We start from the raw sequence: 10,494 nt of genomic DNA, 5'->3' as shown, positions 1-10,494 counted from the left end.
TATTTATTGCGTCAAGAAGGGACATCTGTTCGTAAAGGGCTTTGACATGGGTAGTAGAACTGATAAGAAACTCTTAACCCATCTTTTAAGATATAATCTATGTACAATATACATTCAACAAGTTGAGGAATCTTTAATAACTTGTACTTATGTTAAAACATTTTCTGACTCATTATTCACAAGGCGCTATCAGATTATGAAATCCTTATTAAAAATTATTTATTAATAGATACTTGTTCTGATATACTTCTGTACAGATATTATTATCCCTTATAATAATATCTTAACAGAAAATAAAAATATGTGTATCAGTTTGGTACTTAACTCTTACGTGACCGTTCGGTGCAGCAGCAACCAGCCAAATGTGACTGATCTTAAGTATCGTTAGCCATGCTGCACCAACCGAAACGAATCCTAGCGCGAACAGCCAATCAGGGACAAGCTCCTATTGGCTGTATGGCTTACAAATACAAATAAGTAACTTTTTAGTTTTAAGATGTCAAAATACATATAACTCTTTTTTCTTTGAATTATTTACATAATGTCTTATATCTATATATATAAAAATGAATTGCTGTTCGTTAGTCTCGCTAAAACTCGAGAACGGCTGGACCTATTTGGCTAATGTTGGTCTTGAATTATTTGTGGAAGTCCAGAGAAGGTTTAAAATGTTGAATAAATATGAAAATACTCGGAATTAAATAAGAACAACAATTTGGATTTTCCTTTGATGTGTCGTCCAGAAATCAAATTGAAAGAATAGTTTAAAATGATTAACTAATTAGAATTTTTTTATCTTTCTAATTTTCTCAGGAGGTAAAAAATAAACTTAATTTTAGTAACTATAGTTGGTACTAGATAGTAGTTAGTAGATACTAAATTATTGTTATGAAGATTGATAAATCTTAAGTTTTGTCAAAAAATAAAATTTCTAAACCTAGCCGCACTACAAAACAAAACAATACAAAACATATAGTTTATCAGAAAGCCTGAAATTGATTACCAGACTGTATCATAACTGTTGTGTCTGTCAATATCAAATTGAAACCTTATAAATTTTTTCCAGTATTTCAGGAAAACCCTGTTTTGTAAGTATGCAACATCATGTGTACTTAATCTAAAATAATAATAAAATTTCATTGATATCGAGCATACTTTTTAATAAAAAAGGGGTTTCCTGTTGTTTGTTTTAAGTTTATTTTATACAAAAGTTAAAAATATTTGAATTTGAATTTGAATTGTATTTTACTATGTTTAGCATGAGTATTATACCAGAGATTTTTATACCTTATAATAAATATCTCGACGTATCTCCCGTAAACAATAATAAAATTTCATTGATACCGAGCATATTTTTTAATAAAAAAGGGGTTTCCTTTTGTTTGTTTTAAGTTTATTTTATGCAAAAGTTAAAAATATTTGAATTTGAATTGTATTTTACTATGTTTAGCATGAGTATTATACCAGAGATTTTTATACCTTATAATAAATATCTCGACGTATCTCCCGTAAACAATAATAAAATTTCATTGATACCGAGCATATTTTTTAATAAAAAAGGGGTTTCCTTTTGTTTGTTTTAAGTTTATTTTAAGCAAAAGTTAAAAATATTTGAATTTGAATTGTATTTTACTATGTTTAGCATGAGTATTATACCAGAGATTTTTATACCTTATAATAAATATCTCGACGTATCTCCCGTAAACAATAATAAAATTTCATTGATACCGAGCATATTTTTTAATAAAAAAGGGGTTTCCTTTTGTTTGTTTTAAGTTTATTTTATGCAAAAGTTAAAAATATTAAATTTGAATTGTATTTTACTATGTTTAGCATGAGTATTATACCAGAGATTTTTATACCTTATAATAAATATCTCGACGTATCTCCCGTAAACAATAATAAAATTTCATTGATACCGAGCATATTTTTTAATAAAAAAGGGGTTTCCTTTTGTTTGTTTTAAGTTTATTTTATGCAAAGGTTAAAAATATTTGAATTTGAATTGTATTTTACTATGTTTAGCATGAGTATTATACCAGAGATTTTTATACCTTATAATAAATATCTCGACGTATCTCCCGTAAACAATAATAAAATTTCATTGATACCGAGCATATTTTTTAATAAAAAAGGGGTACCCTTTTGTTTGTTTTAAGTTTATTTTATACAAAAGTTAAAAATATTTGAATTTGAATTGTATTTTACTATGTTTAGCATGAGTATTATACCATAGATTTTTATACCATATAATAAATATCTCGACGTATCTCCCGTAAACAATAATAAAATTTCATTGATACCGAGCATATTTTTTAATAAAAAAGGGGTTTCCTTTTGTTTGTTTTAAGTTTATTTTATGCAAAAGTTAAAAATATTTGAATTTGAATTGTATTTTACTATGTTTAGCATGAGTATTATACCAGAGATTTTTATACCTTATAATAAATATCTCAACGTATCTCCCGTAAACAATAATAAAATTTCATTGATACCGAGCATATTTTTTAATAAAAAAGGGGTTTCCTTTTGTTTGTTTTAAGTTTATTTTATACAAAAGTTAAAAATATTTGAATTTGAATTGTATTTTACTATGTTTAGAATGAGTATTATACCAGAGATTTTTATACCTTATAATAAATATCTCGACGTACCTCCCGTAAACCGTAAGTATATTATTTATTATTATTATCAATTATTATTATGAAATATTATTGAGATCGCATATGGATGCGAACATTATATTCTATCAAATATATTTTTTAATTTAGATAAAAGTACAGTACAGACTAGTATACTACTCGTATATGAAAGTAATAAATACTTTTAAATATTTATATCTGATTCACAACCAATGCATAACAATGTGAAATACAATTGGTCTTCAATATCTCAAGCTGTCCCTTAAAAAACTACATAAGAAAAACTGTGTTGGTATCATAATTTGCTACAATTCCACCTCCATAGAAACAGATACAAATACATGTTCAAATACAAGAACCCAATACCCATAACCGTGGGATTTATCAAAAGGAGCTCAGGAACTCATTATTTCCGGATGTGCTAAAAATTCTACGTTCTAACGTTGTTCCTGTATTCTGATGATGACAAAAAACTAACTAAGGGTGCTAATATAACTGTAAAAACTGTAGCAAAAGTAAGGACCCAATACAACAAGGTGACCTTACGATAGTAAATTGTATATCTTTTTATAATTTTATTTGTTACGAAATCCCTTCGAGCCAATTCATTTTTTTCTGTATTAGAAACGAAATTTCTGATAGCTCTCCAATATTTTTGCCAAATGATAAAAGTAATGGCTTTCACGACACAAACACATAAACTTGAAGACCTGCAAATATCAAGTCGCAAACAAAACTTTGAGCTGAAAAACGTGCCAAAATATAACAATGAATCAAAAGAGAATTTAATTGAGATGATTGTGCGCCTTTCCGATACTGTGGGATATGAAATAAATAAAAAGGATATAAAAGACATATATAGAGTACGCGGAAAGACAACTGGCCCAAAAAAATCTCCAATTATTGTTGAAATTACATCCACTGTAATAAAAAGTGATCTGATGAAAATGTGTAAAGCATTCAATATTAGACATAAATCCAAACTCACAGCTAAACATTTAGGCTTCCGAAAGAATGAAGATGTACCTATTTTTATCTCTGAAAACTTAACCGCTAAAGGAGCTCGCTTGTATTTCTTGGCCCGAGATCTTGTGAAGAATAAAAAGTTCAAGTTTTGCTGGACTGCTTATGGAAAAATTTATGTCAGGAGAGATGAAACCTCCCCAGTCATTTCTATAAAGTCAGAAGCTCAATGCAATAAACTTATGAACGCCCAATGACTAGATATTTTTGTCAAATGTTTCTTACTCTATTCTTTCCAATTGTTGATTTTGTAACTGTAATATTCCTAAAATTTGTATTTTTTGATTTAACTATAAGATATTTAAATGTAAAAAATTTACACATTTACTAACGAATACACAAACATACTCATAATACACTTAATCAGAATACACTCGCACTTCCGATATTACACACTTATTCTTCTCATGTAATCATAATACCCTTATCCTCGATTATCTACTATTTACAACAGCATAACTTCGTTAAAAGCACAATTTAAATGTTGTCTTTGTTTTCAACTGCAGTATATCAAGTATATTATAATGATTGATCTCACCACCATAACTGAATTGGATAAGATGGAAATTGGATCTGTGATAAAATGTGACATAGAAAAACTAACGAATCACTTTCAGATTGAAAACAATAATATAATGATTGTTTCCCAAAACATCGTCAGTATCTACAGTAAAATTGATGACTTGAAATTGAATCTAGTTTCAGGAAATGTTAAACCAGACTTGATAATTCTAACAGAATGCAGAATTCAAATCATTAAGCCAATCCCGTACATTGACGACTACCCCTCGTTTCACATTAAGCATCTTCTTAACCAGAATGATGGGGTGGTAGCTTACATTAACAATTCACTCAAGGCAAAGGCTAAAGAAATCAAGCTACGTGATGCATCATGTATTCAGATTGAAATAGGAGAACTTGTTGTCCTCGGTATTTACAGGTCACCGTCAAACAACGACGCTACTTCATTTATAAATTCATTATGTACACATTTAGAAACCTTAGAAAACTACAAAAAGATAACTGTAACTGGAGATATAAACATTAACCTTATAGTCAAAGATAATGAACCAGCTTTTAAACGTAATAATAAACACTTTTATCTTAATATGTTAGCTACTTTTGGTATCTTGCCTGGACATAATTTACCAACTAGGATTGATAGCTGTTTGGACCACTTTATGATCAAATTATATAAAAATACCTGTCGTGCTCAAATAGCCGTTTTAAATACCACAATAACAGACCATGCCATGATTGCTTTACTCTAATCAAATATAAAAAGTACTAATAACGCTCCTAAGCAAAGTACTTAAAATTTATTTTAATAAAGCTCTCTCAAGTCTTAATAAAAAGAATCTACTACAATTGTTATTATGTGATGATCCAAACCTGTTGATTGATCTCCTCTCCAAAGTGGTTTCAGAAGCTTTGCATGAAAACTACAAAACTTTACCGATCCCTAAAACCAAACGAACCATCAAACCATGGATGACACCGGGCTTATTACGCTGTATCCGAAATAGAAACAAACTGCAAATAAGATTACGGTCTGATCCTGATAATGATGTGTTAAAAATCACATACATACGGTACCGTAACTATTGTAATAACCTAATAAAAAAAATCAAAAGAATACATGAGAGACACTTATTAGAAACATCTGCTAAAAACTCAAAAAATTTATGGAATACTATTAACAACATTACCTGTTCGAAAAAACTGAAATCTGACAATTCGCAACTACTTAACGTTAAAAAAACACCTATTGAATCAATAAATTATTTGAACGATTATTTTGCTACTATTGGAAGTGACTTAGCCAATCGAATTACTAAACCATGTGCCCCCATGTCGTTAAGGAAACAATATACAAACATTGATGCTAGTCCGACAAATTCTTTTGTCTTATTTGACACAGATGTCGTGGAGGTTGAGTCCAACCTCATGAACTTAAAGGTTTCTAGTGCTTGTGGCTGTGACGGAATTCCCACTAGTTTTATCAAACTGTCGAAAAACGAACTAGTGCCTATAATTACTCATTTTATAAACCTCTGCTTCGGCAAAGGTGTTTTTCCCAATGCCTTGAAAGAAGCTATTGTTACTCCAGTGCACAAAAGTGGGGATAGAGATGATATTGCTAATTATAGACCAATATCAGTTCTAACACCATTTACAAAAATCTTAGAGAAGATCATGAATAAAAGACTTATCCTTCATCTTAATTAATACATTATTATATCAGATTATCAATTCGGTTTTAGACAAAATAAATCTACTGAAGATGCAATAACAGCCTTGAGTACATTATTAGTTGAGCAGCTAGATAAAGGGAATAAATGCCTCACCGTATTCCTTGATCTAAAAAAGGCTTTTGACACAGTCTCTGTCGCTATCCTTGAACATAAGCTGGAACATATAGGTATAAGAGGTTCACCTCTTGCACTTTTTAAAAACTACCTATCAAACAGAAAACAGCGTACTAAAGTGGGTCAGTATACAAATAAGTACTCTAAAATTAGTTTTGGAGTTCCCCAAGGGAGTGTTCTGGGCCCAACACTTTTACTTATTTATATTAACTACTTACTTAAAATAAAAATCGGAAATTAAAATTATTTGCGTATGCTGATGACACCGCCATTGTGTTTTCGGGGAAAACATGGGAATCAATTCGTATTGCCACTCATAAGGGACTTACACTAGTTGATCTCTGGTTAAACCACAATTTACTCACCTTAAATACACAAAAAACGAAATATATATGCCACTCTATTAATAAATCTACGCAACCACCTACAGACTTTAAAATATACATACAGAAGTACTATTGTACCCTTGACGAATGTTGCTCCTGCCCCACTATAGATAAAACTTTTTCCATAAAATATCTTGGCATATATGTAGACCAACATCTATCTTGGAACCTTCATTTAGAATCAATTAGTATTAGAACTAAGGCATGTTGCTTCTAAGTCTATTAAATTCAAAATTAAGTGATATTCTAGTGTTTTTAATTAATTTTTCGATAGTTTATATCGATGATGTACTTCCTGACAAACATAATAATCAATAGTAAAACCGCTGCTTGAAAAAGGCGATCAAAGTAATATAAATAATAACGTGCCAGCTACCCTTATATCCACACATTCTAAGATATTCGAGCAAGTTATTCACTCTAAATTAATGATTTTTTTTAATCAGTTTGATGTTATAAAAAGAATCAGTACAGGTTTCAAAGTAAAAATCAACGCTCTACGCTTGTTTTGATTAAGTAAAAAATATTATGCTTGGTCTTAATGAAAATAAATTTAATTTAGCTTGTAACGAGCAAATACTGTATTTAGTCTGGATAGATACGTAGAAGTATTAGTGTCCATGCGTCACTCTGACATTGTTTTTTTTTCTTGCTTAAATTTAAAAAGTTGTAAGACTTCGTGGCTGTACAGTAAAATGTTGTACTATTGGCTTTTATTGTTTCAAATACTACAACATTAAAAAGATTTATTTTTTTATCTGTCAAAAGCTTCGTTTCTCATGAACAATCGCTGTCTAAGCTAGAACATAATGGAATCAGAGGTTTGGCTTAGCGTAGAATAAAATCCTATTAGTCTAACAGAGTTCACTTGAAATTAAAATTCAAAAACACTTTCATTCATGTAGGTCACGGAAATGACACTTATGAATGTCAAAAAAAAAATTGTTTCTTATTGAATTTACCGCTACTTCATAAAGGGTTGAGCTAATGAGATGAAGTAGCAAGAAACTCACTCACTTTTAAGTCAAGATGTACATTTTAATTATTGTTTTACAAATCATTTCAATAACAATATATGCAAAGTGATGCAACAAAAATACTCAAATGTTAAAAACTTAAAGGCTTACACGAGTAAGTCAAAAAGAAGTAAATTAATACTTATAAACACAAGACTTATTGAGTATTGTAGATGCATCAATCCACACATACCGTAAATAAATAGAGGCATTATGTGAGCATTTCATAAAATAAAATATATAATAATTTTACCTTAAAGGAAATAATAATAATAAAAAAACACATCAAGCACACCTCCCGGTAACAAGATCATCCAGCCACCATGACTAATCTAAATGCACGTCGACACCATAATAAACTTCGACTGCTATGTACACTATACATTTCTGCGTTTACTGCAGTTGCTTAAGATATTATTAGTCAATAGGCAGCAATGTAAACACTTTTCAGTTTAAGACGCGTATTTGGAATTTAGAACCCGATTTGAAAAGTGACATCAGTGGAGAAGCAATTAGGTATATTTTTAAGCCCAGACGAAAAAGAGGGTTGCTATAAGTTTACCTTTCGTCAGTCTGTGCCTATTTTCTGATCAAGATCTGTTCAGTCGTAGGTTTTTTGAAGTTTTTTATCAAAAATCACACTCAAAGTATAAAGGGGAAAGTTTGTATGTTTATTAATTTGTTTTGTGCGTACATTTGTAACTACCAACCAATACTACTACTAAACAGTGGGAGGCTCAAAAGATTTTTTTGCACAGGATGCCGGCTAGATTATGGGTACCACAACGGCACCTATTTCTGCCGTGAAGCAGTAATGTGTAAGCATTACTGTGTTTCGGTCTGAAGAGCGCCGTAGCTAGTGAAATTACTGGGCAAATGAGACTTAACATCTTGTCTCAAGGTGACGAGCGCAGTTGCAGCTCAGCATTTTTGGGGGTTTCAAGAATCCTGCATCGTAATGGGCAGAGCGTATCAATAACCATCAGCTGAACGTCTTGCTCGTCTTGTCTCTTATTTTCGTAAAAAAAAAATTCCATAACGCTCTAAATGTATTCGGATCTAATAATTTAAGGTAAAAAGTATGATAATATATATAACACTGAAATATAAAAGTTGAGAGGTGTCATGGGACACCCGGATGGAACGAAGTTCCTTTCGATTAATTAGTGAAGGAATTATAATAAAATTTTATATATATAAATTTTAAATTTAATTTTTTAAATTAATCATAAATAAATTAAATAAAATTTTAATTTTAAATTATTAAATTATAATTATTTATATTATATATATATATATATATTATCGATCGCGCATCGGTGCAAAACAGCCGCGCACGTATATACTTTAACTCGCGCGGTGCTCGCGTTATTATATATCAAAGTGATTATATGCAAATTTAGACACTAAATTCATAGCAATAGAGTACATATTCAACTGAGTGCTTTGCCTGTTCTTAAAATGCCTACCTGCGTTGCTTGTGCATCTGTGCTTGAATTAAAAGAATTAATGAAATGTTCGCTGTGCGCCTCGACCTATCATTTTCAATGCGTTGGTATGACGAATAATAATTATAATAAGCTATCATCGTCTTATAAATCGTCATGGAAATGCCCTGCGTGTAAAATGGCCAGCAAAAGAGGAACGCATATCTCAGACTCCACTCCTGTTAAAGGATCTGATCCTCTCAACGTCTCGGACAGCAGTGGTAACATCCAGCATCAGGACTTTAAGTCCTTTAAAAACGATGTGTTGAATGCCATGTCTAAGCAGGAGGCACACGGACAGACCTTACTGAAGCTGATAGAGGAGAAATTTCAGGCTGTACAAGGGTCCCTGGATATCTTTACTGACGGCCTAAATACGGTGAAGAAGGATGTTGCTGACTTAAAAAAGGCTTTCTCAGCGAAAATTGAAGGCCTCGACAGTCGCATCACCGACCTCGAGTTTCAAATATCACAAATTAGTGATATTAAGACTGCATACGAAGGTTTGAAGATGGAGATGGCATGCATTATAGAAGCTAACACAAAGAACGAGCAGTGGGTGCGACGCTCTAATATTCAAATTAATGGCATTCCACAAAAAAAGGATGAGGACCTTATCAAGGTTATAACCACTCTGGCGGAAAAAAGCGGGTATAACTTGGAGCCGTCTCGAGACATAGATTTTGTCACACGCGTTGCAGTAAAGAATGATGTTGATAGCTCCTATCCCAAGCCTATAATTCTAAAGTTACTATCCAGATATAAGAAAGATGACTTCTTAGCGTGCTTACGTCGCCTGAAGGAGCTGAGAGCATCGGATATTGGATTCCCTGGTAACAAGAGCAGAGTGTTTATAAATGATCACTTATCTAGTTACAATAAGATGCTCCTACAGAAAGCGAAGCTGCGTGCTAAAGAGAAACATTACAGCTATTGTTGGGTGCGTAACTGTACAGTGATGGTGCGGCAAAACGATAAATCAAAAATTATTCATATCACCTCTGAAGATTCGCTAAACAGCAGTCACGCGGTTACTCGTTACCTAAAGTAGTGGTGTTTTTATGTTGCTCCGCGAAGAATAATCTTAAAGTGATAAAATAAGTGGACTTTAAGCGTACAACAATACAGTGCTAAAAGGTATTATTAATAATTGAAAAGTATTGGTATATTATACTCGGATTAGTGCAAAAACGGCTCAAATAACAATAGCACATTATAATTAATTATAAACACCTCAAAAAGTACGTGAATACAAGCAGTGACATTCTAGTCAAACCAGTTCTGAACGGCTGCAAGCAGTGAGACGTGAATCATCAGTCAGTGCTGCACGTAAATAACACGGTGCTGCGTTTACTACTACTCGCCTGTTTAGTACGTTTACACCCTTACACTAATCTACTTGCCTATTTTTTTTTTGTCACCTAATATGTACAAGTGTATGCGATGTGATGCTGAGTTCCGGGATGGAGTCCAATGCTCCTTATGTCATGGGCGTTTTGACTTTCCTTGTGCTGGTATCACCGAGGGTGGCTACCGTAAGCTGGGTGAAGGTAGAAGAAACAGTTGGAAGT

The 10,494-nt window shown here is 31.8% G+C and overlaps 1 protein-coding gene across 1 annotated transcript; it reads left to right on the top strand.

Annotated features, from left to right (window-relative positions):
• Positions 1 to 9,062: 9,062 nt before the first annotated feature.
• LOC126975550 (uncharacterized) lies at positions 9,063 to 9,974 on the top strand. Its single transcript, XM_050823479.1, has one exon. The coding sequence runs from the start codon at positions 9,063 to 9,065 to the stop codon at positions 9,972 to 9,974; it is 912 nt and encodes a 303-aa protein (XP_050679436.1).
• Positions 9,975 to 10,494: the final 520 nt, after the last annotated feature.

Source organism: Leptidea sinapis, chromosome 36 (genome assembly GCF_905404315.1).
Source record: "Leptidea sinapis chromosome 36, ilLepSina1.1, whole genome shotgun sequence".
Classification (NCBI taxonomy): domain Eukaryota; kingdom Metazoa; phylum Arthropoda; class Insecta; order Lepidoptera; family Pieridae; genus Leptidea; species Leptidea sinapis.
Note: the sequence above shows the minus strand (reverse complement) of the source record. Positions and strands in the feature narration are given on the sequence as shown.